Source organism: Oncorhynchus kisutch, linkage group LG27 (assembly GCF_002021735.2).
Source record: "Oncorhynchus kisutch isolate 150728-3 linkage group LG27, Okis_V2, whole genome shotgun sequence".
Taxonomy (NCBI): domain Eukaryota; kingdom Metazoa; phylum Chordata; class Actinopteri; order Salmoniformes; family Salmonidae; genus Oncorhynchus; species Oncorhynchus kisutch.
In genome coordinates, this window is record NC_034200.2 from 12436755 (window position 1) to 12462848 (window position 26094).

The following is a 26094-nucleotide window of genomic DNA, read 5'->3' on the forward strand; positions in this document are numbered from 1 at the left end:
ACATAATTTCCCATCAATTCCCATTATTAAAGTGCCTGGAGTTGAGTCAGTGTCATTGACAGTGTGTTGGCAGCAGCCACTCAATGTTAGTGGTGGCTGTTTAACAGTCTGATGGCCTTGAGATAGAAGCTGTTTTTCAGTCTCTCGGTCCCAGCTTTGATGCACCTGTACTGACCTCGCCTTCTGGATGACAGCGGGGTGAACAGGCAGTGGCTCGGGTGGTTGATGTCCTTGATGATCTTTATGGCCTTCCTGTAGCATCGGGTGGTGTAGGTGTCCTGGAGGGCAGGTAGTTTGCCCCCGGTGATGCGTTGTGCAGACCTCACTACCCTCTGGATAGCCTTACGGTTGAGGGCGGTGCAGTTGCCATACCAGGCGGTGATACACCCCGCCAGGATGCTCTCGATTGTGCATCTGTAGAAGTTTGTGAGTGCTTTTGGTGACAAGCCGAATTTCTTCAGCCTCCTGAGGTTGAAGAGGCACTGCTGCGCCTTCTTCACGATGCTGTCTGTGTGAGTGGACCAATTCAGTTTGTCTGTGATGTGTATGCCAAGGAACTTAAAACTTGCTACCCTCTCCACTACTGTTCCATCGATGTGGATGGGGGGGTGTTCCCTCTGCTGTTTCCTGAAGTCCACAATCATCTCCTTAGTTTTGTTGACGTTGAGTGTGAGGTTATTTTCCTGACACCACACTCCGAGGGCCCTCACCTCCTCCCTGTAGGCCGTCTCGTCGTTGTTGGTAATCAAGCCTACCACTGTTGTGTCGTCCGCAAACTTGATGATTGAGTTGGAGGCGTGCGTGGCCACGCAGTCGTGGGTAAACAGGGAGTACAGGAGAGGGCTCAGAACGCACCCTTGTGGGGCCCCAGTGTTGAGGATCAGAGGGGTGGAGATGTTGTTGCCTACCCTCACCACCTGGGGGCGGCCCGTCAGGAAGTCCAGTACCCAGTTGCACAGGGCGGGGTCGAGACCCAGGGTCTCGAGCTTGATGACGAGCTTGGAGGGTACTATGGTGTTGAATGCCGAGCTGTAGTCGATGAACAGCATTCTCACATAGGTATTCCTCTTGTCCAGATGGGTTAGGGCAGTGTGCAGTGTGGTTGAGATTGCATCGTCTGTGGACCTATTTGGGCGGTAAGCAATTTGGAGTGGGTCTAGGGTGTCAGGTAGGGTGGAGGTGATATGGTCCTTGACTAGTCTCTCAAAGCACTTCATGATGACGGATGTGAGTGCTACGGGGCGGTAGTCGTTTAGCTCAGTTACCTTAGCTTTCTTGGGAACAGGAACAATGGTGGCCCTCTTGAAGCATGTGGGAACAGCAGACTGGTATAGGGATTGATTGAATATGTCCGTAAACACACCGGCCAGCTGGTCTGCGCATGCTCTGAGGGCGCGGCTGGGGATGCCGTCTGGGCCTGCAGCCTTGCGAGGGTTAACACGTTTAAATGTCTTACTCACCTCGGCTGCAGTGAAGGAGAGACCGCAGCTTGTTTGATAGCCTTGCGGAGGGAATAGCTGCACTGTTTGTATTCGGTCATGTTACCAGACACCTTGCCCTGATTAAAAGCAGTGGTTCGCGCTTTCAGTTTCACACGAATGCTGCCATCAATCCACGGTTTCTGGTTAGGGAATGTTTTAATCGTTGCTATGGGAACGACATCTTCAACGCACGTTCTAATGAACTCGCACACCGAATCAGCGTATTCGTCAATGTTGTTATCTGACGCAATACGAAACATCTCCCAGTCCACGTGATGGAAGCAGTCTTGGAGTGTGGAGTCAGCTTGGTCGGACCAGCGTTGGACAGACCTCAGCGTGGGAGCCTCTTGTTTTAGTTTCTGTCTGTAGGCAGGGATCAACAAAATGGAGTCGTGGTCAGCTTTTCCGAAAGGGGGGCGGGGCAGGGCCTTATATGCGTCGCGGAAGTTAGAGTAACAATGATCCAAGGTCTTTCCAACCCTGGTAGTGTAATCGATATGCTCACAGAATAGGTTTGTTAGGGTGTTTGACGGTCAAACCACACGACTACACACGACTACATTACTTTACAAATAAGACATTTGTGTATTAAAGCCTATTAAAGCTATAATAAACAGCGCTGTAATGAAAAAATATTCAGGTCACAGTTGAGATGAGATAGTGTTGGCTCAGCTCACACATTTTTAATTGTATCCATGACCCTTTTGCAATTATGGGAGTCACCTCTCAGCTATTTATTTAGTTCAAAGTGAAACACAGAGACAGAAAAATAACCCTTAATGGTCTCATTAATTACTGGCTGCATGAAATAATGACCACACCGGGCTACTCTGTAGTCTTTTGTAATGTTCAAAGGAAAGTCTTCACAAAAAAACTTGCCTCAACTCTCTTTTCACAACTAGGAAGATGGAGGGAGGCAGTATGAAGGAGGAGAGAGAGAGAGAGAGAGGATTTAGATGAAGAGAGCTTGGGACAAAGATACAGAGGAACAAGAAAGAGACTGAGAAAGAGAGAGTGTGAGACAAAGATAGAGAGAGAGGAAATGAGCCAGAGAGATGTGTTGCCTTGGCTGCATACGAGGTCGTTGAGTGTTCCTCCAGGCCTCCTCTCCTGGAGCCGTCCCAGTTCTCTCCCACTGAATGTGCTAAATAGGCTGTTTGAACACAATGTTTAGACACTGAGACAGAGCACAACAACAGAGCAAATCAACAGTAAATTAAAGACTCCTCAGGGGAGTCATAGAGAGACATCGGAGGCGGTTGGAGTTTCCTACTGCCCAATTACTCATCCCCTAACCGTGTACAGCCTCTCCTCACACAGCCTCACGCACAGCAGCATGCATGCTGCCTGTATTTATAGATATTAGAATCCACGCTGGGAGACCAGACCTATAGAATGAGACGTATAGAACATAACATGTGGATTTACAGGATTTGCTTGATTTATTACTGTCACATTGCAAGGTAGTTGCTACACTCAATCCTAAGCATAAATATGTAATTGATGCAACGCCATTGTATCATCAATCCCAGCAACATACAACTGCTGCGATATAGTTCATGGGAACGTTAGTAAGAGTGCGTGGATGCTGCATGTGTATTCTCATTTATGTCACGTCCCAGACTTGAAGTTCCCGTTCCTCCTCTCCCAATTAAATTGTAATCCTTTGTGCTGGAAGCTAATGTAGGAGCGTTTTAGAGGACAGACCCTCTCTAACCCTGTGCCCACCCATGCCTGGCCCTGTTGGAGCTGTGGCTAAATGAGTGCACTGCTCCAAGGTTTATTTTGACATCAACTCCATGCGGCAAAGAGGCCAATTGCGCTGCAAATACTAATTTTGTTTACCAGCTATATCCAGTGAACCTGAAGCCTCCAGTATCTATCGGGAGGCGAATGAGTATGCTGCTGCTGCTGCTGCTCAAAAATCAACGCATGAACAGAACAGAACAGTGTTATTACGCTCTTTCTTTCCCTACTCCCCTCACTTTGACCGTTGTGTCGTTTCGGTGGCCAGGCTGAGAGCTCTTCCATCTTGCTAGAAATGAGGTTAACTAATGGAGCATGAAGGACCAGTCTGATATCAGAGGCCATCAGTCCTTTTGGAAGGCCAGACAGACGCTCGCTGTGGATCTCAGAGAATAGGAGATTAAAAGGGGGGGGGGACACTCTTTCCTTTTGGGTTCCATCCAGCAATGTGACTCTTTCCAATCAGTGGCGCTGTTAAGTAGAACAGGGGGAAATCAATATTTTTTGACTGTATTTCTTTGGCTCTGTCCAGCACTGTTAATGTGGCTGTCTCTTATCAGTTTCACTGTTAACGCCGGGGTTTAAATAGTAATTGCTTTCCTTATATTAGGAAGTGGGGTGCGCTTGATATAGCTTATCGGTCGAATGTGTGAAGTGGATTTGCAATTTTGGGACTATTCCAATGGTTTTATAATGCCAGGCAAGCCAATTAAAGCAGTGAGCACACCTAGTTTTTGAGAGAAAACAAAAGTAACAATTTAATTTATGGGCCCATAATGATCTGGTAATTAATATGGAAATGACATGGTAACAGAATAAGTAATTATCAGCCAATTTTATTACCAATTTTATTCATGAATTATTTCAAGTAAGCCTAATTAGGCCACCACAAAATACCAAATACTATTTCCACCCAGACCTGGCACGGTAAAACCTTGTTGTTTGGGCACACAGATGAAATAACGCAATTAATTGGTAGCCTGGAAACAGTAATAAATTGCAGTATAGAGCTGTTAACCAATTACAAGTAGCTAATTAGATATCCACTAGCAGCAAATTATATGTCATCTCATATTGGAGGGCTATCAGGTGCTTGTTAGGCCACCAGAGATGAGAGATGATCATTTCTTGTGAGGGCTTGATAACAATTGCTGAATCCATGGAGACAGCTCCCTAAATGAGTAAAATGATCTTTCATGCCCAAAGAACAAACCCTTTAAAAACCACTGATGTTATTTAGTACATAAAAAAAACTATGTTAGGCCTTGAAGTACTGTAGAGAGGACATGTTGCCTGGGACTATCCTAGGTGACACAAGGTAAAAACAGCAGGGTGAGTCTCGCAGGCACCGGGCTGGAACTGCAGCTAGCTCAGGCAGGTTGTGACAGTCCTGTCCCCATCCATAAGCTGGCGGGCATTTTGTAACAAAGATGACCAGCACTAGGTGCCAAAGCCAGTCTGTCAAACAAATGGCCCCACCACCCCTAGGCCACGCCAGCATTGGCACCACAGCAACCCACACAGATAATCTAGGGACAGGCCTGGCCTGCTAGTCGACAGACATGTCAGCCACACACACGCACACACGCTCACACGGACACACACACATGCTGGAGTGTCTGCTGAGGCTGGTATGAATACAGACGTAATAGGCCGTAGCTGCTTATGGATGACCTTTCAACCTTTGTTACCCATCTGTAAGGTAGCTAGGGACTAATCTTACCATCTGAGCCTAATGGTACATTAAGATTGTGTTTTAAATGCTGCCTCTATTAGGAGATACAAATACAGATAAACAGGAAATAGAATGATGTGATGTTTGCCTTCACTCAGAACTCTAATTTGTTTTGTGCTTAGTGTGACTAGTGATGCTGGTTAACATGAATGACTACACATAAATGAAGCTTTAATGTGATGATGGAGATCGAACTTAAAGTTGAATTTAATTTGGAAAATATTTATTTCTAATTTAGTTTTTTTTAAATGGGATTGGAAGGCTTCCTTTGGTGAAATTCAGAACACCAGTTGTGTTTGACATTTCTCAGTATTCAGTATCAGGGGATACAGTCAGTTACAAATTAACAGCAACGTCTGAAGTGGAATCAATCCTCAGTATGTCCAGGGAGCTGGTTGAAGATACATTCATATTTCACCATATTGACAACATATTGGCTACATCATCTAAAAACGCAATCGAAAGAACGTTAAATCAGTTCCAATGTTAACTGGACAAATGGTAATACTGTGTGTCATACTGAATGTCTGCGAAACAAAAGAGCAAATTGATTTCCTCTCTTTGATAAAAAATATTCTGAGCACATTTCTGCTGCGTGACAGGTTATATATACCTGATACCCAAAGGGTCTGGCTTTGCCATGCGAAGGTGTGTGCTCTGACTACCTCCCCAAAAATCAATGGCTTACTCGGTGATTGATGTTCTCAGTGTTAAGAGGGGAGAGTTGTCATATTTCATCAGGCTTCCTTCCCCACACGGCAAGAGGCTGTATCTGTTAGCTAATCCTGTTTTTTACGGCAGCGGCAGATTTTTGGACGGGAGCAACGGAGGGGTCGGTGGGGGCTGAAAATATATTTTGCTTAAATTACCCCCCCCCCCCCCCCTCTCTCTCAATTGCTCGGTGTCTCTCTGTCTCTTTCTCTCTTCCCCTCGTCTCCTAAACTGAGTGAAGACAGGAGCAGGAGGTGTGGAATAGACATGGAAATGAAATAGACTTACTTCCATAAGGAAGTGTTCCCTCAGCCCCTCACATGAGAAACACAAGAAATATAAATGAGCCAGATAAATCAAATAAAGTTAGGACTTTTGTCTCCAGGCTTTGACAGACTGACTCTTAACAGCTCAGTGTGAGAGGAGAAGCTGTGATGAACACACACCAACGCATGACGCTCCATCGCTCGTTAACTCTGACCCAAATCACAAGACTGGAAGCTGTTAAAACACAGAGCAGATTGTGTGTGTGTGTGTGTGTGTGTGTGGGAGGGGGGGGGGGGGGGGTGCGCTTGTGTATGTGCGCGTATATGTGAGTGTGTGGGTGGGTGCGTGCGTGTGTGCCTTTGTGTGTGTGTGTGTGTGTGACCTACATACCACTGGTTTCATCACATTAAATTGCTCTTCCCTCCTCTAACTAACTAATACATTGAAAATGACATCACAATAAGGGTCTTTGTGACAGGGGAAGGGGATTGCCTTCCCTTGTCTTCTCTGACACTCGGAGGGTTTTGTCAGAGAAGTACTTATATGTATATTGGCCTCCCACTCGGATCAGACGACGTGACATTATCTGCCGTGACATTATAAGCGCACTTGAATCATTCCCCTGGTGAAATGCTTGCAGGCAGGGCGACACGCAGGGCCAGGCATTTACGTACTCACATGCAGAGAAACAGTAATGACTAGACGGGTTGCAATACCCTGTTGTTCTGGGAAATGTAATGTGATGTGTCTCCTGTGTTTGAGTAATAGCAGGGCTGAAGACTCACCTGTAGAGATGGAGGAGAGGAGCTAATCGAATCAAATGTAATTTGTCACCTGCTTTGTAAGCAACAGGTGTAGACTAACAGTGGAATGCATACTTACGGGTCCTTTTCCGACAATGCAGAGCTAAACAGTGATTAAAAAAATCCAAATAAAACGAGAGATAGAAATACTGACACAAGGAATAAATACACAGTGAATAACGAATAACAAAACGAGTAAAAAATAACCAGTACCGAGTCGATGTGCAGGGGTATGAGGTAATTGAAGTAGCTATGTACTGTACATATAGTAAGGGTAAAGTGACGAGGCAACAGGATAGATACAGTTGAAGTCGGAAGTTGTTTTTCAACCAATCCTCAAATTTCTTGTTAACAAACTATAGTATTGGCAAATCGGTTAGTAATTTTTCCCAAAATTGTTTACAGACAGATTATTTCACTTATAATTTACTGTATCACAATTCCAGTGGGTCAGAAGTTTACATACACTAAGTTAACTGTGCCTTTAAACAGCTTGGAAATTTCCAGAAAATTATGTCATGGCTTTAGAAGCTTCTGATAGGCTAATTGACATCATTTGAGTCAATTGGAGGTGTACCTGTGGATGTATTTCAAGGCCTACCTTCAACTCATACCGCCCAGGAAGGAGACACGTTCTGTTTCTTAGAGATGAATGTACTTTGGTGCGAAAAGTGCAAATCAATCCCAGAAAAACAGCAAAGGACCCTGTGAAGATGCTGGAGGAAACAGGTACAAAAGTATATATATCCACAGTAAAACAATTCCTAAATCGACATAACCTGAAAGGCCGCTCAGCAAGGAAGAAGCCACTGCTCCAAAACCGCAATAAAAAAGGCCAGACTACGGTTTGCAACTGCACATGGGGACAAAGATTGTACTTTTTGGAGAAATGTCCTCTGGTCTGATGAAACAAAAATAGAACTGTTTGGAGATAATGACCATCGTTATGTTTGGAGGAAAAAAGGGGGAGGCTTGCAAGCCGAAGAACACCATCCCAATCGTGAAGCACGTGGGTGGCAACATCATGTTGTGGGGGTGCTTTGCTGCAGGAGGGACTGGTGCACTTCACAAAATAGATGGCGTCATGAGGCAGGAAAATTGTGGATATATTGAAGCAACATCTCAAGACATTAGTCAGGAAGTTAAAGCTTGGTTGCAAATGGGTCTTCCAACTGGACAATGACCCCAAGCATACTTCCAAAGTTGTGGCAAAATGGCTTAAGGACAACAAAGTCAAGGTATTGGAGTGGCCATCACAAAGCCCTGACCTCAATCCTATAGAACATTTGTGGGCAGAACTGAAAAAGCGTGTGCGATCAAGGAGGCCTACAAACCTGACTCATTTACACCAGCTCTGTCAAGAGGAATGGGCCAAAATTCATCCAATTTATTGTGGGAAGCTTCTGGAAGGCTCCCTTAAATGTTTGACCCAAGTTAAGAAATTTAAAGGCAATGTTACCAAATACTATTTGAGTGTATGTAAACTTCTGACCAACTGGGAATGTGATGAAAGAAATAAAAGCTGAAATAAATCATTCTCTCTACTATTATTCTGACATTTCACATTCTTAAAATAAAGTGGTGATCCTAACTGACCTAAAACAGGGCATTTTTACTAGGATTAAATGTCAGGAATTGTGAAAAACTGAGTAAATGTATTTAAATGTATTTGGCTAAGGTGTATGTAAACCTCCGACTTCAACTGTAATAGACAGTAGCAGCAGCGTATGTGTGAAGTGTGTGTGTGTGTGTGTGCGTGTGCGTGTGTGTGTTGGGTTGTCAGTGTAAGTCTGTGTGAGTGTGTGGGTAGAGTCCAGATTGTGTGTGTGAGTTCAAAAAAGGAGCTATTGCTCTATCCTGGATTGGAAGTTTCTCTCTGTCTATCTCTTTCTCTCCCTCTCTCTCTCTTTCTGTCTCTCTCGGTATATCTCTCTCTGTCTCTCTTGGTTTATCTCTCTCTCTCTCTGTCTCGGTCTATCTCTCTCTGTCTCTCTCGGTTTATCTCTCTGTCCCTCTCTCTGTCTCTCTTTGTTCATCTCTCTCTCTCTCTCTCTGTCTCTCTCTCTCAATTCAATTTCACTTCAATTCAAGTGGCTTTATTGGCATCATGGGAAACACATGTTAACATTGCCAAGGTTAGTGAAGTAGATAATATACAAAAGTGAAATTAACAATAAAAATGAACAGAAAACAATACACTCATTGAAGTTTCCCAAGAATAAAGACATTACAAATGTCATATTATGTATATATACAGTGATGTAACGATGTGCAAATGGTTAAAGTACAAAAGGGAAAATAAATCAACATAAATGTAGGTTGTATTTACACTGGTGTTTGTTCTTCACTGGTTGCCCTTTTCTTGTGGAAACAGGTCACACCCAGTAGATATGTGAGTTTATCAAAATCGGGTTTGTTTTCTAATTCTTTGTGGATCTATATAATCTGAGGGAAATATGTGTAACTAATATAGTCATGCATTTGGCAGGTTAGGAAGTGCAGCTCAGTTTCCACCTTATTTTGTGGGCAGTGTGCAGTAAGCCTGTCTTCTCTTGAGAGCCAGGCCTACCTACGGCGACCTTTCTCAATAGCAAGGCTATGCTCACTCTGTCTGTACATAGTCAAAGGTTTCCTTAAGTTTGGGTCAGTCACAGTGGTCAGGTATTCAACCACTGTATACTCTCTGTTTAGGGCCAAATAGCATTCTACTTTGCTCTGTTTTTTTGTTAATTCTTTCCCATGTGTAATTATCTTTTTGTTTTCTCATGATTTGGTTGGGTCTAATTGTGTTGCTGTCCTGGGGCTCTGTGGGGTCTGTTTGTATTTGTGAACAGAGCCCCGGGACCAGCTTGCTTAGGGGACTCTTCTCCAGGTTCATCTCTCTGTAGGTGATGGCTTTGTTATGGAAGATTTGGGAATCGCTTCCTTTTAGGTGGTTGTAGAATTTAACGTGGTAATTGTCTGCCTAATTCTGCTCTGCATGCATTATTTGGTGTTTTACGTTGTACACTGAGGATATCTTTTCAGAATTCTGCATGCAGAGTCTCAATTTGGTGTTTGTCCCATTTTGTGAATTATTGGTTGGTGAGTGGACCCCAGACCTCACAATGGGTTCTATAACTGCAAAAACACACACACGCATTCTATGCCATCAAAAGGAACAGAAAATTGGACATACCAATTAGGATCTGGCTAAAAATTATTGAATCGGTTATAGATTCAATCATTTTTAGCCAGATCCTAATTGGTATGTCCAATTTTCTGTTCCTTTTGATGGCATAGAATGCCCTTCTTGTCTTGTCTCTCAGATCGTTCACAGCTTTGTGGATGTTACCTGTGGCGATGATGTTTAGGCCAAGGCTTCTTTTGTGTGCTCTAGGGCAACGGTGTCTAGATGGAATTTGTATTTGTGGTTCTGGCGATTGGACCTTGTTTGGAACACCATTATTTTGTTCTTACTGAGATTTACTGTCAGGGCCCAGGTCTGTCAGAATCTGTGCAGAAGATCTAGGTGCTGCTGCAGGCCCTCCTTGTTTGGTGACAGAAGCACCAGATCATCAGCAAACTGTAGACATTTAACTTCAGATTATAGTAGGGTGAGGCCAGGTGCTGCAGACTGTTCTTGTGCCCTCGCCAATTTGTTGATATATATGGTGAAGAGGGTGGGGCTTAAGCTGCATCCCTGTCTCACCCCACGGCCCTGTGGGAAGAAATGTGTGTTTTTTGCCTATTTCAAATCAAAGTTTATTTGTCACGTGCGCCGAATACAACAGGTGTAGACCTTACAGTGAAATGCTTACTTACAGGCTCTAACCAATCATTCAAAAAAGGTATTAGGTGAACAATAGGTAAGTAAAGAAACAACAGTAAAAAGACAGGCTATGTACAGTAGCGAGGTTGCATACAGACACCAGTTAGTCAGACTGATTGAGGTAGTATGTACATGTAGATATGGTTAAAGTGACTATGCATATATGATGAACAGAGAGTAGCAGTAGTGCAAAAGAGGGGTTGGTGGGTGGCGGGACACAATGCAGATAGCCCGGTTAGCCAATGTGCGGGAGCACTGGTTGGTCGGCCCAATTGAGGTACTATGTAAAAAAATTAAAATGTACCTTTATTTAACTAGGCGAGTCAGTTAAGAACAAATTCTTATTTTCAATGACGGCCTAGGAACAGTGGGTTAACTGCCTGTTCAGGGGCAGAACGACAGATTTGTACCTTGTCAGCTACCCTCGTGGTTAGACTAGCAGCAGCGTAAAATAGGGGTTGGGGGGGCACACAATGCAATAGTCCAGGTAGCCATTTGATTACCTGTTCAGGAGTCTTATGGCTTGGGGGTAAAAACTGTTGAGAATCCATTTTATCCTAGAGGTGGCACTCCGGTACCGCTTGCCATGCGGTTGTAGAGAGAACAGTCTGGGGGTGGCTGGGATCTTTGACAATTTCTAGGGCCTGGATGGCAGGCAGCTTAGCCCCAGTGATGTACTGGGCTGTATGCACTACCCTCTGTAGTGCCTTGCGGTCAGAGGCCGAGCAATTGCCGTACCAGGCAGTGATGCAACCAGTCAGGATGCTCTCGATGTTGCAGCTGTAGAACCTTTTGAGGATCTCAGTACCCATGCCAAATCTTTTTAGTTTCCTGGGGGGGGAATAGGCTTTGTTGTGCCCTATTCACGACTGTCTTGGTGTGTTTGGACCATTCCAGTTTGTTGTTGATGTGGACACCAAGGAACTTGAAGCTCTCAACCTGCTCCACTACAACCCCGTCGATGAGAATGGGGGCGTGCTCGGTCCTCCATTTCCTGTAGTCCACAATAATTCCCTTAGTCTTGGTTACGTTGAGGGATAGGTTGTTATTCTGGCACCACCCGGCCAGTTCTCTGACCTCCTCCCTATAGGCTGTCTTGTTGTTGTCGGTGATCAGGCCTACCACTGTTGTATCGTCTGCAAACTTAATGATAGTGTTGGACTCGTGCCTATTTTAACTGCACACTTGTTTGTGTACATGGATTTTATAATGTTGTATGTTTTTGCCCCAACACCACTTTCCATCAATTTGTTTAGCAGACCCTCATGCCAAATTGTTTTCACTGAGGAAATGTATGAGTCTGCTGTTAATGATAATGCATAGGATTGTCCCAAGGTTGCTGTCTCTCTCTCTCTCTCTCTGTCTCTCTCGGTTTGTCTCTCTCTGTCCCTCTCTCTCTCAGTTTATTTCTCTCTCTCTCTCTGTCTCTCTCGGTTTGTCTCTCACTGTCTCTCTCTGTCTGTCTCGGTTTGTCTCTGTCTCTCTCTCTGTCTCTCTCTCTCTCTCTCTGTCTCTCTCTCCTGTCTCGATTTATCTCTCTGTCTATCGCTCTCTCTCTCAGTTTATCTCTCGCCCTGTCTTTATTGGTTTGTCTCTCTCTGTCTCTCTCCATTTATCTCGGTTTATCTGTCTGTCTCTCTTTCGCTCTATATCTATATCACACCCACTCTCTCGTTCGCACACACCCACACATACAAAAGTACAATGTCACACAATGTCACAGCACACACATGTGCCCAATGCCATATGAACAACTGAGCAGAGCTGCTCTTTTTGAGGACAGACACAGTGGAGTAGAGGTCTACTCTTCCAACAATGAACCATCACCATGCCAACCACATTGCTGTTCTCTGTGCCAGTTTTTGCCTTGGCACGGCCCCTATGTTAGAAGTGGATCATTCAAGGGCATTAAAAGTGCTGGGGCTTCCAATTCAAAGTGTGTGTGCGTGTGTTTTGTGTGTGTTTGTGTGTGTGTTTTGTGTGTGTTTGTGCGTGTGTTTTGTGTGTGTTTTTGTGTTCCAATTCAGCGCTCCTAATGCCAAGATCCTCTCTCTCCACAGTTCTGCCCTAGAAATGAATCTGCTCTGTTTGCAGCCTCCATTCCCTTTCCTCTATAGTAAATAGCACATTATAAAAAGCACTGACCAGTTGAGGCTGGTGGGAGGAAGACGGACTCATTGTAATGACTGGAATGGAATGAATGGAAGGGAGTAAAACATGTGTTTTCCGGTATCTTTGATGTGTATGATACCGTTCCGTTTAGTCCATTCCAGCCACTACAATGAGTCCGTCTTCCTGTACCTCCTCCCACCAGCCTCCACTGGCACTGACCCTATGTGGGGTGTAAACGTTTGTAATGCAGTATTGTTTGCTTTCAGCTTCAATCTGGGATTCGTTTTTCAGGAAAATCACAGAATGTCCCTTGAGGAATGGAAATAACCGTGGCGATCTAAACATAACCCAAACAGTGATAGCTAGACAAGATAATGACTACCTAGTTTAGTGATGAATTGGTATCAGCCATGTTCACGTTTTAACTCATTATAATGAAGACTAAGGCGGGAATGTGTTTTGTCGTGTTACTTACCAGTGGCTAATACACACACGTTAGCTAATGCTAAATGTCTTCCCTGTCTCTTAGACTTCCAGTGCTACTCGAAGGAGGGACAGTGATGTACAACATGAGGACAATCTCTGAAGTATCCTACCCGAGAGGCATAGCCCTACTCAACCTGGCCTAAAGAATATAACAGTACCACCACAACCCATGCGTTCCCTTTGGGAGGAAGTATTCACCAATCACTAGGTGGGAACTGCACTAAAGAGCAATAGAGGGACCATGTAATACTTGACCTTCTTTGAGGGACATTTTAGCCACCATGTTAGAACTAGTCTAAAGCATTCCAGAGGGCCACTCCAAGATCTGCCCCTTCATCAGCTCTCCCAGGATGAGCCTACACTGAGAGAGATCGGAACTCCATGGCTTTCTTCACTAAATACCATCACACTTCCCACAAAGGACATGGAGGAGAGCTCCATCTTAGACTTGGAGTATAGGGAATAGTGGACTCCATCTTAGACCTGGAGCATAGGGAATAGTGGGCTCCATCTTAGACCTGGAGTATAGGGAATAGTGGGCTCCATCTTAGACCTGGATTATAGGGAATAGTGGGCTGCATATTAGACCTGGAGTATAGGGAATAGTGGGCTCCATCTTAGACTTGGAGTATAGGGAATAGTGGGCTCCGTCTTAGACCTGGAGTATAGGGAATAGTGGGCTCCGTCTTAGACTTGGAGTATAGGGAATAGTGGGCTCCATCTTAGACCTGGAGTATAGGGAATAGTGGGCTCCATCTTAGACCTGGAGTATAGGGAATAGTGGGCTCCATCTTAGACCTGGAGTATAGGGAATAGTGGGCTCCGTCTTAGACTTGGAGTATAGGGAATAGTGGGCTCCATCTTAGATCTGGAGTATAGGGAATAGTGGTCTCCGTCTTAGACTTGGAGTATAGGGAATAATGGGCTCCATCTTAGACCTGGAGTTTAGGGAATAGTGGGCTCCATCTTAGACCTGGGGTATAGGGAATAATGGTCTCCGTCTTAGACTTGGAGTATAGGGAATAGTGGTCTCCATCTTAGACCTGGAGTATAGGGAATAGTGGTCTCCGTCTTAGACCTGGAGTATAGGGAATAGTGGTCTCCATCTTAGACCTGGAGTATAGGGAATAGTGGGCTCCATCTTAGATCTGGAGTATAGGGAATAGTGGGTTCCGTCTTAGACTTGGAGTAGGGGACAGTGGGTAGGGTGCAGTGAGGTAGTGGGCCAGTCCATAGGAGGTTAGGGGTGAGTGATAACCATCCTGGATTAAGGGACAGGGGAGTAGTCCATAGGCGGTATAGGGATAGTGTGCTCCATCCTAGACCTGGAGTAGGGGGATAGTGTGCTCCATCCTAGACCCGGAGTAGGGGGATAGGAGACCATAGGAGGTAGGAGAGGAGTGATAACCCCATGGTGGATCTGCTGTGAGGAGGACTGAGGACAGGAAGGACCCGGGAGGATGTCATCAGCCGGAGGAGAGTCAGCCAGCTCGGAGCTCCAAGCAGGTGTCAAAACCAGCACTCTGAGACGGGAGTCCAGGAGGACTAAAGGTAAACATTCTAGATACAAACACAGAACTACGTGGATGTAATATATGCTATGCAAACGCCCCCCACTCATGTGAACACACAAATACAGTTATTCTATTTGATACAATTCTAACCCATCATCACAACAAACTGGAACATACACAGGGTACTGTACGTGCGTTACACGCTTCACCAACCCACACAAAGTACACCGTATTCTCACAGAATACACACCACATCCCAATCACACACACACACATTTCTAGACGAAATTAAAATATAGACACTTGTATGTTTGCCAGCAACCAGAGACAAGCTTCTGTCTGTATTGCATTTTTTTTCTCCGTTGCTTGAGCACATTTGTCCAAACGAAATTCACCTTTTCAAAACAATGGACACCTTGCCCCAAACTGAAACACGTTGGTCAAAATGCATTAAGACTCTGAAAACATTAAATACATGACACACATTAACTACCTCCATCAAAACATACAACTTGTTATCTAATGAAAAGTGATTTCAATTCATTGTTACACAATGGCCCAATAAATACTAACTACAGCTATTAATATACCCTAACATGGTTAACCCTCTTTTATATGTCTGGGCCATTTGTTGATAATATAATTATAGCACCATAAAAGGCAAGTAAACATATTATCACAGCATGGGCTGTTTTGTTTTTTTCCTATTTTTTATTTTTTTTTTAACCAAAGATGACCAATGCAGAAAGGATTCACTCAAGAGCATGAATATCCAGAGAAACCTTCAGTCAGCCTGCAGTCACAGAGAAGACGAGAGACAAAGAGAGACAGAGGGAGAGAGACAGCCAGAGAGAGATGGGAGAGAGCGAGAAGAGAGAGAGAGAGAGAGAGAGAGAGAGAGAAATAGACAGAGAGAGAATGTGAGAGAGAGAAAGAGAGACATAGAGATACATAGAGGAAGGAAGAGAGATAGAGACAGAGTGACAGACAGAGAGAGGGAGAGAGAGAAAGAGATACATAGAAGAAGGGAGAGAGACAGAAAAAGAGAGATAGAGACAGAGTGACAGACACAGGGAAAGGAGGAGAAAGAGAGAGAGAAATAAACAGAGAATGTGACAGAGAAACAGAGAGGAAGGGAGAGAGCCAGAGAAAGAGAGATAGAGACAGAGCGACAGACACAGGGAAAGGATGAGAGAGAGAGAGAGAGAGAGAGAGAGAGAGAAATAGACAGAGGGTGAATGTGAGAGAGAGAGTGAGACAGAGAAACGTAGAGGAAGGGAGAGAGACAGAGAAAGACAGCCAGAGAGAGCGAGAGAGAGACAGAAGAGAGAGAGAGAGAGAAATAGGCAGAGGGAGAATGTGAGAGAGAAAGTGAGACAGAGAGAAACATAGAGGAAGGGAGAGAGAAAGAGAGATAGAGACAGAGAGCGACAGACACAGAGAGGGGGAGAGAGAGACAGCGTCAGACAGAGAGAGAGAGAGAGAGACAGAGAGAGAGAGAGAGAGAGGGAGACAGACAGACAGACAGACAGACAGACAGACAGACAGACAGACAGACAGACAGACAGACAGACAGACAGACAGACAGACAGAGAGAGAGAGAGAGAGAGAAATCGGTAATACAGACATTGTCATCCTGCAAAAAACCTGGTATAGAGGAGACGGACCCACTGGTTGCCCTCTAGGTTACAGAGAGCTGGTAGTCCCATCCACCAAACTACCAGGTGTGAAACAGGGAAGGGACTCAGGAGGTATGCTAATTTGGTATAGAGCAGACCTAACTCACGCCATTAAATTAATCAAAACAGGAACATTTTACATTTGGCTAGAAATTCAAAAGGAAATTATCTTAACAGAGAAAAATGTCCTCCTGTGTGCTACCTATATCCCCACTAGAATCCCCATACTTTAATGAAGACAGCTTCTCCATCCTGGAGGGGGAAATAAATTATTTCCAGGCCCAGGGACATGTACCAGTCTGTGGCGACCTAAATGCCAGAACTGGACAGGAACCTGACACCCTCAGCACACAGGGGGACAAACACCTGCCTGCAGGTGACAGCATTCCCTCCCACATATGCCCCCCTAGGCACAACTATGACAACATAACCAACAAAAACGGGTCACAACTCCTGCAGCTCTGTCGCACGCTGGGTATGTACATAGTCAATGGTAGGCTTTGAGGGGACTCCTATGGTAGGTACACCTATAGATCATCTCTTGGCAGTAGTACTGTAGACTACTTTATCACTGACCTAAACCCAGAGTCTCTCAGAGCGTTCACAGTCAGCCCACTGACACCCCTATCAGACCACAGCAAAATCACAGTCTACTTGAACAGAGCAATACTCAATTATGAGGCATCAAAGCCAAAGGAACTGAGTAACATTAAGACATGCTATAGATGGAAGGAATGCAGTTTGGAAACCTACCAAAAAACAATTAGGCAACAACAAATTCAATCCCTTCTAGACAATTTCCTGGACAAAAGGTTTCATTGTAATAGTGTAGGTGTAAACTTGGCCGTCGAAAATCTTAACAGTATATTTGACCTCTCAGCTTCCCTATCAAATCTAAAAATCTTAAATAGAAAACCGAAGAAAATGAACAACAATCACAAATGGTTTGATGAAGAATACAAAAATCTTAGAAAGAAATTGAGAAACCTGTCCAAACAAAAACATAGAGACTCGGATAACCTGAGTCTACGCCTTCACTATGGTGAATCACTAAAACAATACAGAAATACACTACGGAAAAAGAAGGCACAGCACGTCAGAAATCAGCTCAATGTAACTGAAGAATCCATAGACTCCAACCACTTCTGGGAAAATTGGAAAACACTAAACGAACAACAACACGAAGAATTATCTATCCAAAATGGAGATGTATGGGTAAACCACTCCTCCAATCTTTTTGGCTCTATAACAAAGAATAAAGAGCAAAAACATATACATGATCAAATACAAATCTTAGAATCAACTATTAAAGACTACCAGAACCCACTGGATTCTCCAATTACCTTGTATGAGTTACAGGACAAAAATAAAAACTCTCCAACCCAAAAAGGCCTGTGGTGTTGATGGTATCCTTAATGAAATGATCAAATATACAGACAACAAATTCCAATTGGCTATACTAAAACTCTTTAACATCATCCTTAGCTCTGGCATCTTCCCCAATATTTGGAAACAAGGACTGTTCACCCCAATCCACAAAAGTGGAGACAAATTTGACCCGAATAACTACTGTGGAATATGCGTCAACAGTAACCTTGGGGAAATCCTCTGCATTATCATTAACAGCAGACTTGTACATTTTCTCAATGATAACAATGTACTGAGCAAATGTTAAATTGGCTAATTACCAAATTACCGTAGAACAGACCATGTATTCACCCTGCACACCCTAATTGACCACCAAACAAACCAAAACAAAGGCAAAGTCTTCTCATGCTTTGTTGATTTCAAAAAAGCCTTCGACTCAATTTGGCATGTGGGTCTGCTATACAAATTGATGGAAAGTGGTGTTGTGGGTAAAACATACGACATTATAAAATCCATGTACACAAACAACAAGTGTGCTGTTGAAATAGGCAAAAAATACACACATTTCTTCACACAGGGTCGTGGGGTGAAACAGGGATGCAGCTAAAGCCCCACCCTCTTCAAACATATATATCAACGAATTGGCGCAAAAAAGGTCCAGTCGCCAGGACCACAAATACAAATTCCATCTAGACACTGTTGCCCTAGAGCACACAAAAAACTATACATACCTTGGCCTAAACATCAGCGCCACAGGTAACTTCCACAAAGCTGTGAACGATCTGAGAGACAAGGCAAGAAGGGCATTCTATGCCATCAAAAGGAACATAAGTTTCAACATACCAATTAGGATCTGGCTAAAAATACTTGAATCAGTCATAGAGCCCATTGCCCTTTATGGTTGTGATGTCTGGGGTCTGCTCACCAACCAATACTTCACAAAATGGGACAAACACCAAATTGAGACTGCATGCAGAATTCTGCAAAAATATCCAACACCAAATAATGCATGCAGAGCAGAATTAGGCCGATACCCACTAATTATCAAAATCCAGAAAAGAGCCGTTAAATTCTACAACCACCTAAAAGGAAGCGATTCCCAAACCTTCCATAACAAAGCCATCACCTACAGAGAGATTAACCTGGAGAAGAGTCCCCTAAGCAAGCTGGTCATGGGGCTCTGTACACAAACACACCCCACAGAGCCCCAGGACAGCAGCACAATTAGACCCAACCAAATCATGAGAAAACAAAAAGATAACTACTTGATAACTACTTGACACATTGGAAAGAATTAAGAAAAAAAATATTTGGCCCTAAACAGAGAGTACACAGTGGCAGAATACCTGACCACTGTGACTGACCCAAACTTAAGGAAAGCTTTGACTATGTACAGACTTAGTGAGCATAGCCTTGCTATTGAGAAAGGCTGCCGTAGACGGACATGGCTCTCAAGTGCTCACTGCCCACAAAATGAGGTGGAAACTGAGCTGCACTTCCTAACCTCCTGCCCAATGTATGACCATATTAGAGAGACATATTTCCCTCAGATTACACAGATCCACAAAGAATTCAAAAACAAATCCAATTTTGATAAACTCCCATATCTGTATGTGTAATGTTTACTGTAAATTTTTATTGTTTATTTCACTTTTGTATATTATCTACCTCACTTGCTTTGGCAATGTTAACACATGCTTCCCATGCCAATAACGCCCGAGAGAGAGAGACAGACAGACAGACAGACAGACGGAGAGGGGGAGAAGAAAGAAAGACAGCCAGAGGGAGCGAGACAGCGACAGACACAGAGAGAGAGAGAGAGAGACGGGTGGATGGAGAGAAAGAGAGACAGCCAGAGGGAGTGAGACAGCGACAGACACAGCGAGAGAGACAGAAAGAGAGAGAGGGCCAGAAAGAGAGAGAGAGACAGAAAGAGAGAGAGAGAGAGAGAGAGAGAGAGACAGACAGACAGACGGACGGACGGACGGAGAGGGGGAGAGAAAGAGAGACAGCCAGAGGGAGGGAGGCAGCGACAGACACAGCGAGAGAGCCAGGAAGAGAGAGAGAGCACGACTCCAGAGCTGTGCTGCTCCACCCAGGGATTCATCCAGATGCAGCAGATCTAGAGCAGCTATTGGCTGGAGCCTGGGGGCTGGTAGTGTCATGAATTAGGTGTCATGGACGGGGGAACGCACACCCTGTCGCTTTGATCAACAGCATAAGTGATGTAATAGGACAGGGCAGCCTCGGAAAAATCACAGTGAGATTGAAATGGGATTGAATTGGCTGAGAGGGAGAGTAAAGAGAGAGTAAAGGGGGAGAAGGAGTGAGAGAGAGCAAATGAGGCACAGAAGGAGAGAAAGAAAGTAAGAGAAATGGCTCATGCTTGTCTCTCTCTGTCCCTCCCTTTCTCTCTTTTCATCCCTCCCTCCCATCTCTGCGGCCATAAATAAAGCCACTCCGGCGTTACAGTAAATCTGGCTTCTCCTAGAACAGAGGCGTCAGCAGCAGGGTTTTGGGACCAGGTCCTCTGTGGCCGTCTCACTGGCTCCGTCCGTCGGATCACACCAGATAAATGGCCGGGCTGGAGGATTTGAGTTAAGTGGATGAGGGGAGCGAGAAGGTCTATTACGCACGTGGCCATGCGATGCACAGGGCCATTGGCGGAGAGAGACTGGAGAGGCTATCAGCGTAGGCTTTAGCATGTTAATCAGCTGTGCTGCTGCAGGGCAGTTGTAGCTATCACTGGATAGGCCATTTAGATTCATAGAAATGCAAATGGCGTTAGCATGGAGATTGATACACACTGTCAGACAGCGCTGGGCTCAGAGAGGTGACTCACTGGGGTTGGGTGAGGGACCCTCTCAAGGTGTATTTACAGGGCCTAGATGGATGGATGGATGGCAGAGTTTAAGAAAAAAACCTGTGTTTGTTTGTCTAGGTGGTTATAGAGTAGGTTAATGTAAGCGGTTTTTTTTTTGCAATTTGGTTATTGCCTTCCTGTAATTTCTCCCAATGATTTTCGTTGTTAAAAAAAAAAATAGGTCATAATATTTAAGAATGAAAAGATGTACAAACTACGCACAATAGAGGGCAAATCCTTTTTAGCCTTTCAGATGTGAGCCTTTTTGTTTGAGGAATTTCGATCCCTGGTGTTCTCTATAGCCAGACCAGACATTAAACAAATCTAACCCTTACTGCAGTGTGTGTATGTGTTTGCCTGAGATGGTAAAAGCAAGCCTCCCCTCTGCCCATCGATGGCATCACTTCACTCAATCTCCATAGCAACAGTTTCTCACCAACTGTAATCTGTGCAACAACAACAACAAAAATGACTCACTTAAAAAATAAAAAGCATAAATCTACAGTCAGTAACCTCTCTCATGTGTATTAACCTGGCAGGGTTGAGATGTCCTAGAAATGAAATACCATTATGGTCGCGTGCATTTCAGCTCCGGTGTATCTTCTATTTCCAATCACAGTTGGGCAATGGTGCCACCTCAAACTCCCTCTAGTTAACCAATGTATCATCAGAAGTCTGACTATGCCATTGTCGGCTGCTCAGAGGTGTCATGCACTGACATTTTGTCAAATTCAATATACACCACATGTCCAAAAGTATGTGGACACCTGCTCGTCAAACACCTCATTCCAAAATCATGGGCATTAATATGGAGTCGGGCCCCGTTAGCTGCTATAACAGCCTCCATTCTTCTGGGAAGATGTTGGAACATTGCTGCAAGGACTTGCTTCCATTCAGCCATTAGAGCATTAGTGAGGTCGGGCACTGATGTTGGGTGATTAGGCCTGGCTCACAGTCGGTGTTCCAATTCATCCCAAAAGGTGTTCGATGGGGTTGAGGTCAGGGCTCTGTGCAGGCCAGTCAAGTTCTTCCACACTGATCTCGACAAACCATTTCTGTATGGACCTCGCTTTGTGCACGGGTGCATTGTAATGCTGAAACAGGAAAGGGCCTTCCCCAAACTGTTGCCGCAAAGTTGGAAGCACAGAATCTTCTAGAATGCCACTGTATGCTGTAGCGTTAAGATTTCCCTTCACTGGAACTTAGGGGCCTAGTCCAAACCATGAAAAACAGCCCCAGACCATTATTCCTCCACCAAACGTTACAGTTGGCACTATCATTGGGGCAGGTAGCATTCTCCTGGTATCCGCCAAACCCAGATTCATCCTGTCAAGAATATCATCTATATTCTACATATTTATCTTGAAAGAGTATCAAATTTGGGGGCACATGATCATACTGTTGTAATCGTCGCCGTAATGATTCTGTCATTTGCCCCCTGCTAAAGAGTCATTTGACCATGACTACCCAGCTAAAGCACATCGATACGTTTGTGTAACTAATGTGATCAGTGTACTATCCACTGCATTGATGATGTGCAAAATGCCCCTTCGCTAACTCACTAATTGGTTTAGCGATTCATTCAAGAGGCACCCCGCCGTCTTGTCTGCAGTGTGTTCACTGCTACACGGTGTAGACCCAGGCCACGTCTCCATTCTCCACCCTTCTCCAGAGGTGTGCACCTGCGCACTCCACCCTCGTGGATTTAAAAGCATCCGTGGAAGCATTGGCTTGGGGGGAGTTTCCACCGTTGTTAAATCTATGCGAGAAAGTGTGCAAGTGGGAGAAGGGTGGAGAATCGGGACTCCGCCCTAATGTTGTATTCTAATTCCAAGTCTGTGTGCATTGGGTCAGGGAATGTGTGTATATAGTTTAGTAAACGTGTGTGTGTGACGTGTGTGTGTGTGTGTGTGTGTGTGTGTGTGTGTGTGTGTGTGTGTGTGTGTGTGTGTGTGTGTGTGTGTGTGTGTGTGTGTGTGTGTGTGTGTGTGTGTGTGTGTGTGTGTGTGTTGACGTGTGTGTGACGTTTGTGTGTGTGTGTGTGTGTGTGTGTGTGACGTGTGTGTGTGAGACGTGTGTGATGAGGCTTGTGAATGTTACTTCATCCACACACGCAGGGGATGGAAAGGAAGGGAAGGTAAAGGGAAGGGGTGGCAGATGGTGTAGCCAGACTTGCCCTAGTCTACTCTAGACAGGCCTTCACACCCAGCCTCAGAAGACTAGAAGCAGAGACATGACAGGAGAACATTCTGTGAGACTGTCTAAAGCTGAGTGAACAGACAGATGGATGGATGAATGGCTGCATGTATGGATGCATACGTACATAAAAACATATTGTAGAAATGCACACATTCATATTGCACACGTATGCATTCATATTATAAATAGACACTGATGCATAGATACTGTAGATGTGTAACAGCCTCTGTAAAGTTCAAAGGTTAAGCTTCCTTAGGTGCTGGGCTCCCGAACCAAAGTTCCTGTTGCCAACGTCTCGTATCTGGAGGGCCACTTATGACTCTCCATCTGGTGCCATCATGCCATCTGTCCTTTCCTCGTCCCCATTTTACTGAGGCTATCTTCTCACGGCTAGCGAGTCCACTGACTCTACTTCCGAACTGGTATGGAGCAGGGCTAGCGGTAATCGTCCTCTCAGTAGGTTGAGGTATTTTCGTCTCAGGTGGGTAACTTGAGTGCTTTAGTCTGAATTGCTCCAGAAACCTATGTTTACAGTTGAACTATTACAAAAACAGGGTTCTGGCAGTGCCTGCTATACTTTCATGTGGCTAGCCTAGCAAGCTACTCTGAAAATTTTGACTCTGAGACTTAAAAAGAAAACACAGAATAGGACGTAGGGACTTGCTCAACCTTTTTGTAAACTCTTCCAAGAGCCAAGAGGATGTGAGTCACATCGTGCTTCTTCCCAAAGCTGGAAACATCACGCAATCAACATCCTCATTCCCTGCAGCGGTTGGTTCTCAAGTCTATTGTAGTGCGCTCACCGCGATGTGAACCCTAAGCATATACTGCAGGGGTTACCATGCCCTACCTAGAGACTCTGGCAATGCTAGCGTTTCGTATGCAGGGAGGGCTGCTTGGGGTTTTTGTGGATCTTTACATAAATCTACTAAATTTCTCATCAAGCGTGATTACACAGTTGGCATAGAGTACAGTGTAAAGCAGTAATCTGCTTAGGGGACACAGATGGGGGGGGGGGGGCTCAAATGATACAGTACTGTAGTAGTACAATATATTTTGGTAAGACTTGACGATGGATGACATATGATACGATGCACTTTACGATGCTGTTTTATGATGCAGCATTCAGTATGTTAAAAGTGTATGATGGAATACATCAAGATGCACGCTATAATACCAATTCAACATGACCCGCAGTGTGGGTAATGTGAATAGATTTGAGGTGACGATATGGTACAGTCAAAACACATTTTGTGAAGAACGAATATAAGGGAAGGGATGAGCTTTCAAGTGAACCGCACACACACAAAAAAAAACTGTGTTGTGTGGTTTCTCCCTTGTAGTTATAGATCGTGCATGCAAGCTGATAACGCACTAGACCGGTCTCCAACGCTCAGTGACTATATGAGCCTCATTTTCTAGGCCTATCCTCTAGCAGAGGAAACAAGAATTAGATGTGACGTTCACCTACTTGGAGAGTTTAATGACTTAAGCATCTTCAAGCCCGCTCCCCCCTTTAGAGAGGTGAGCCCTCATGAATTAGTGAGCGACTGTGCATCACGGGAGGCCGCTGAGGGGGCGGTTCATATTCATGGCTGGAATGGAGTGGATGGGATTCTATCAATCACATGGGAACCCTGTGTTTGATGGGGTCGATACCATTCCAGGAATTCCGTTCCAGGTATTACTATGAGCCGGGCCGTCTCCAAGATGACGAAAGGCTCTCCACCTTCATTCGCAGAGGCCATTTCATTTGACCTCTTTTCTCATCCTATTTTTATTTCTACTTCCCCAGGCAATATAAACACTGACATACTATTTCACTGAAATATTCAGCGAGAGGAGGAGAAACTCAAATTACATTTCTGTTAGATATGGCATGTGGACGGCATCTGTTTTCAGCGGTGGAATGAGCTCATTTTGGTGTAATATGGTCTTAGTGTGCAGCTAGACGTTTTTTGTTTGTTCGGGATAGTAAAGGCTGTCCTGCTTCTGTTGCACAGACCGTAACCATGCAACCCGTTTAAAAAGCCCCGCTGACTGATGTGATGTACTGTATAGTCCCGTGACCTATAATAGTGAGGCAAAGCAGGGCCTGAAATAGTCTAAACTCTCCAAGGTGCCATCGACCTTGATTTGAAATACCACTATCCCTGTGTGTCGGCGGTGTGTGTGTGTGTGCGTGTGTGTGTGTGTGCGTGTCAGCAGCGACAGATGGTTAACACTGACAAACCACCTACAGGTTATGTAGAGACAGGTTACTCACAGACACAGACAAGTGGATGGTTTGGGCCGACATAATCAAAACGCGGAGGGGAAGACAAAATGAGAAACATTTCGGTGTCGAGGCGATGGTTAGGTGGGGGAGGATGATGACAGGAGAGACCGACAGAGAGACCGGACGTACACTACATGACCAAAAGTAAGTGGACACCTGCTCGTCGAACATCTCATTCCAGGCCTCCCGGGTGTCGCAGTGGTAAAGGGCGCTGTACTGCAGCGCCAGCTGTGCCACCAGAGACTCTGGGTTCGCGCCCAGGCTCTGTCGTAACCAGCCGCGACCGGGAGGTCCGTGGGGTGACACACAATTGGCCTAGCGTAGTCCGGGTTAGGGAGGGGTCAGCCGGTAGGGATATCCTTGTCTCATCGCGCACCAGCGACCCCTGTGGCGGACCGGGCGCAGTGCAAGCTAACCAGGTCGCCAGGTGTACGGTGTTTCCTCCGACACATTGGTGCGGCTGGCTTCCGGGTTGGATGCTCGCTGTGTTAAGAAGCAGTGCGGCTTTGTTGGGTTGTGTATCGGAGGACGCATGACTTTCAACCTTCGTCTCTCCCGAACCCATACGGGAGTTGTAGCGATGAGACAAGATAGTAGCTACTAACAATTGGATATGACGAAATTGGGGAGAAAAAGGGGTAAAATAAAAAAAAATAATAATAAAATAATAATTAAAAAAAGAACATCTCATTCCAAAGTCATGGGCATTAATATGGAGTTGGTCCCCCCTTTGCTGCTACAACAGCCTCCACTCTTCTGCGAAGGCTTTACACCAGATGGAGTTGGGCCCCCGTTAGCTGCTTAAACAGCCTCCATTCTTCTGGGAAGATGTTGGAACATTGCTGAGGGGACTTGCTTCCATTCAGCCACAGGAGCATTAGTGAGGTTGGGCACTGATGTTGGGTGATTAGGCCTGGCTCGCAGTCTGCGTTCCAATTCATCCCAAAGGTGTTCTATGGGGTTGAGGTCAGGGCTCTATGCATGCCAGTCAAGTTCTTCCACACCGATCTCGACAAACCATTTCTGTATGTGCATTGGGGC

At 45.0% G+C, this 26094-nt stretch overlaps 1 protein-coding gene across 1 annotated transcript in view; it reads left to right on the forward strand.

The window, feature by feature from the left end:
• Positions 1-26094, forward strand: part of c8b (complement component 8, beta polypeptide) — an 84537-nt gene that overhangs the window by 31074 nt on the left and 27369 nt on the right. The window contains exon 2 of the mRNA XM_031806395.1: positions 13196-14703. Coding sequence (XP_031662255.1) covers positions 14613-14703 — 91 coding nt within the window. The 5' untranslated portion in view covers positions 13196-14612. The remainder of the gene's footprint in view (positions 1-13195; positions 14704-26094) is intronic.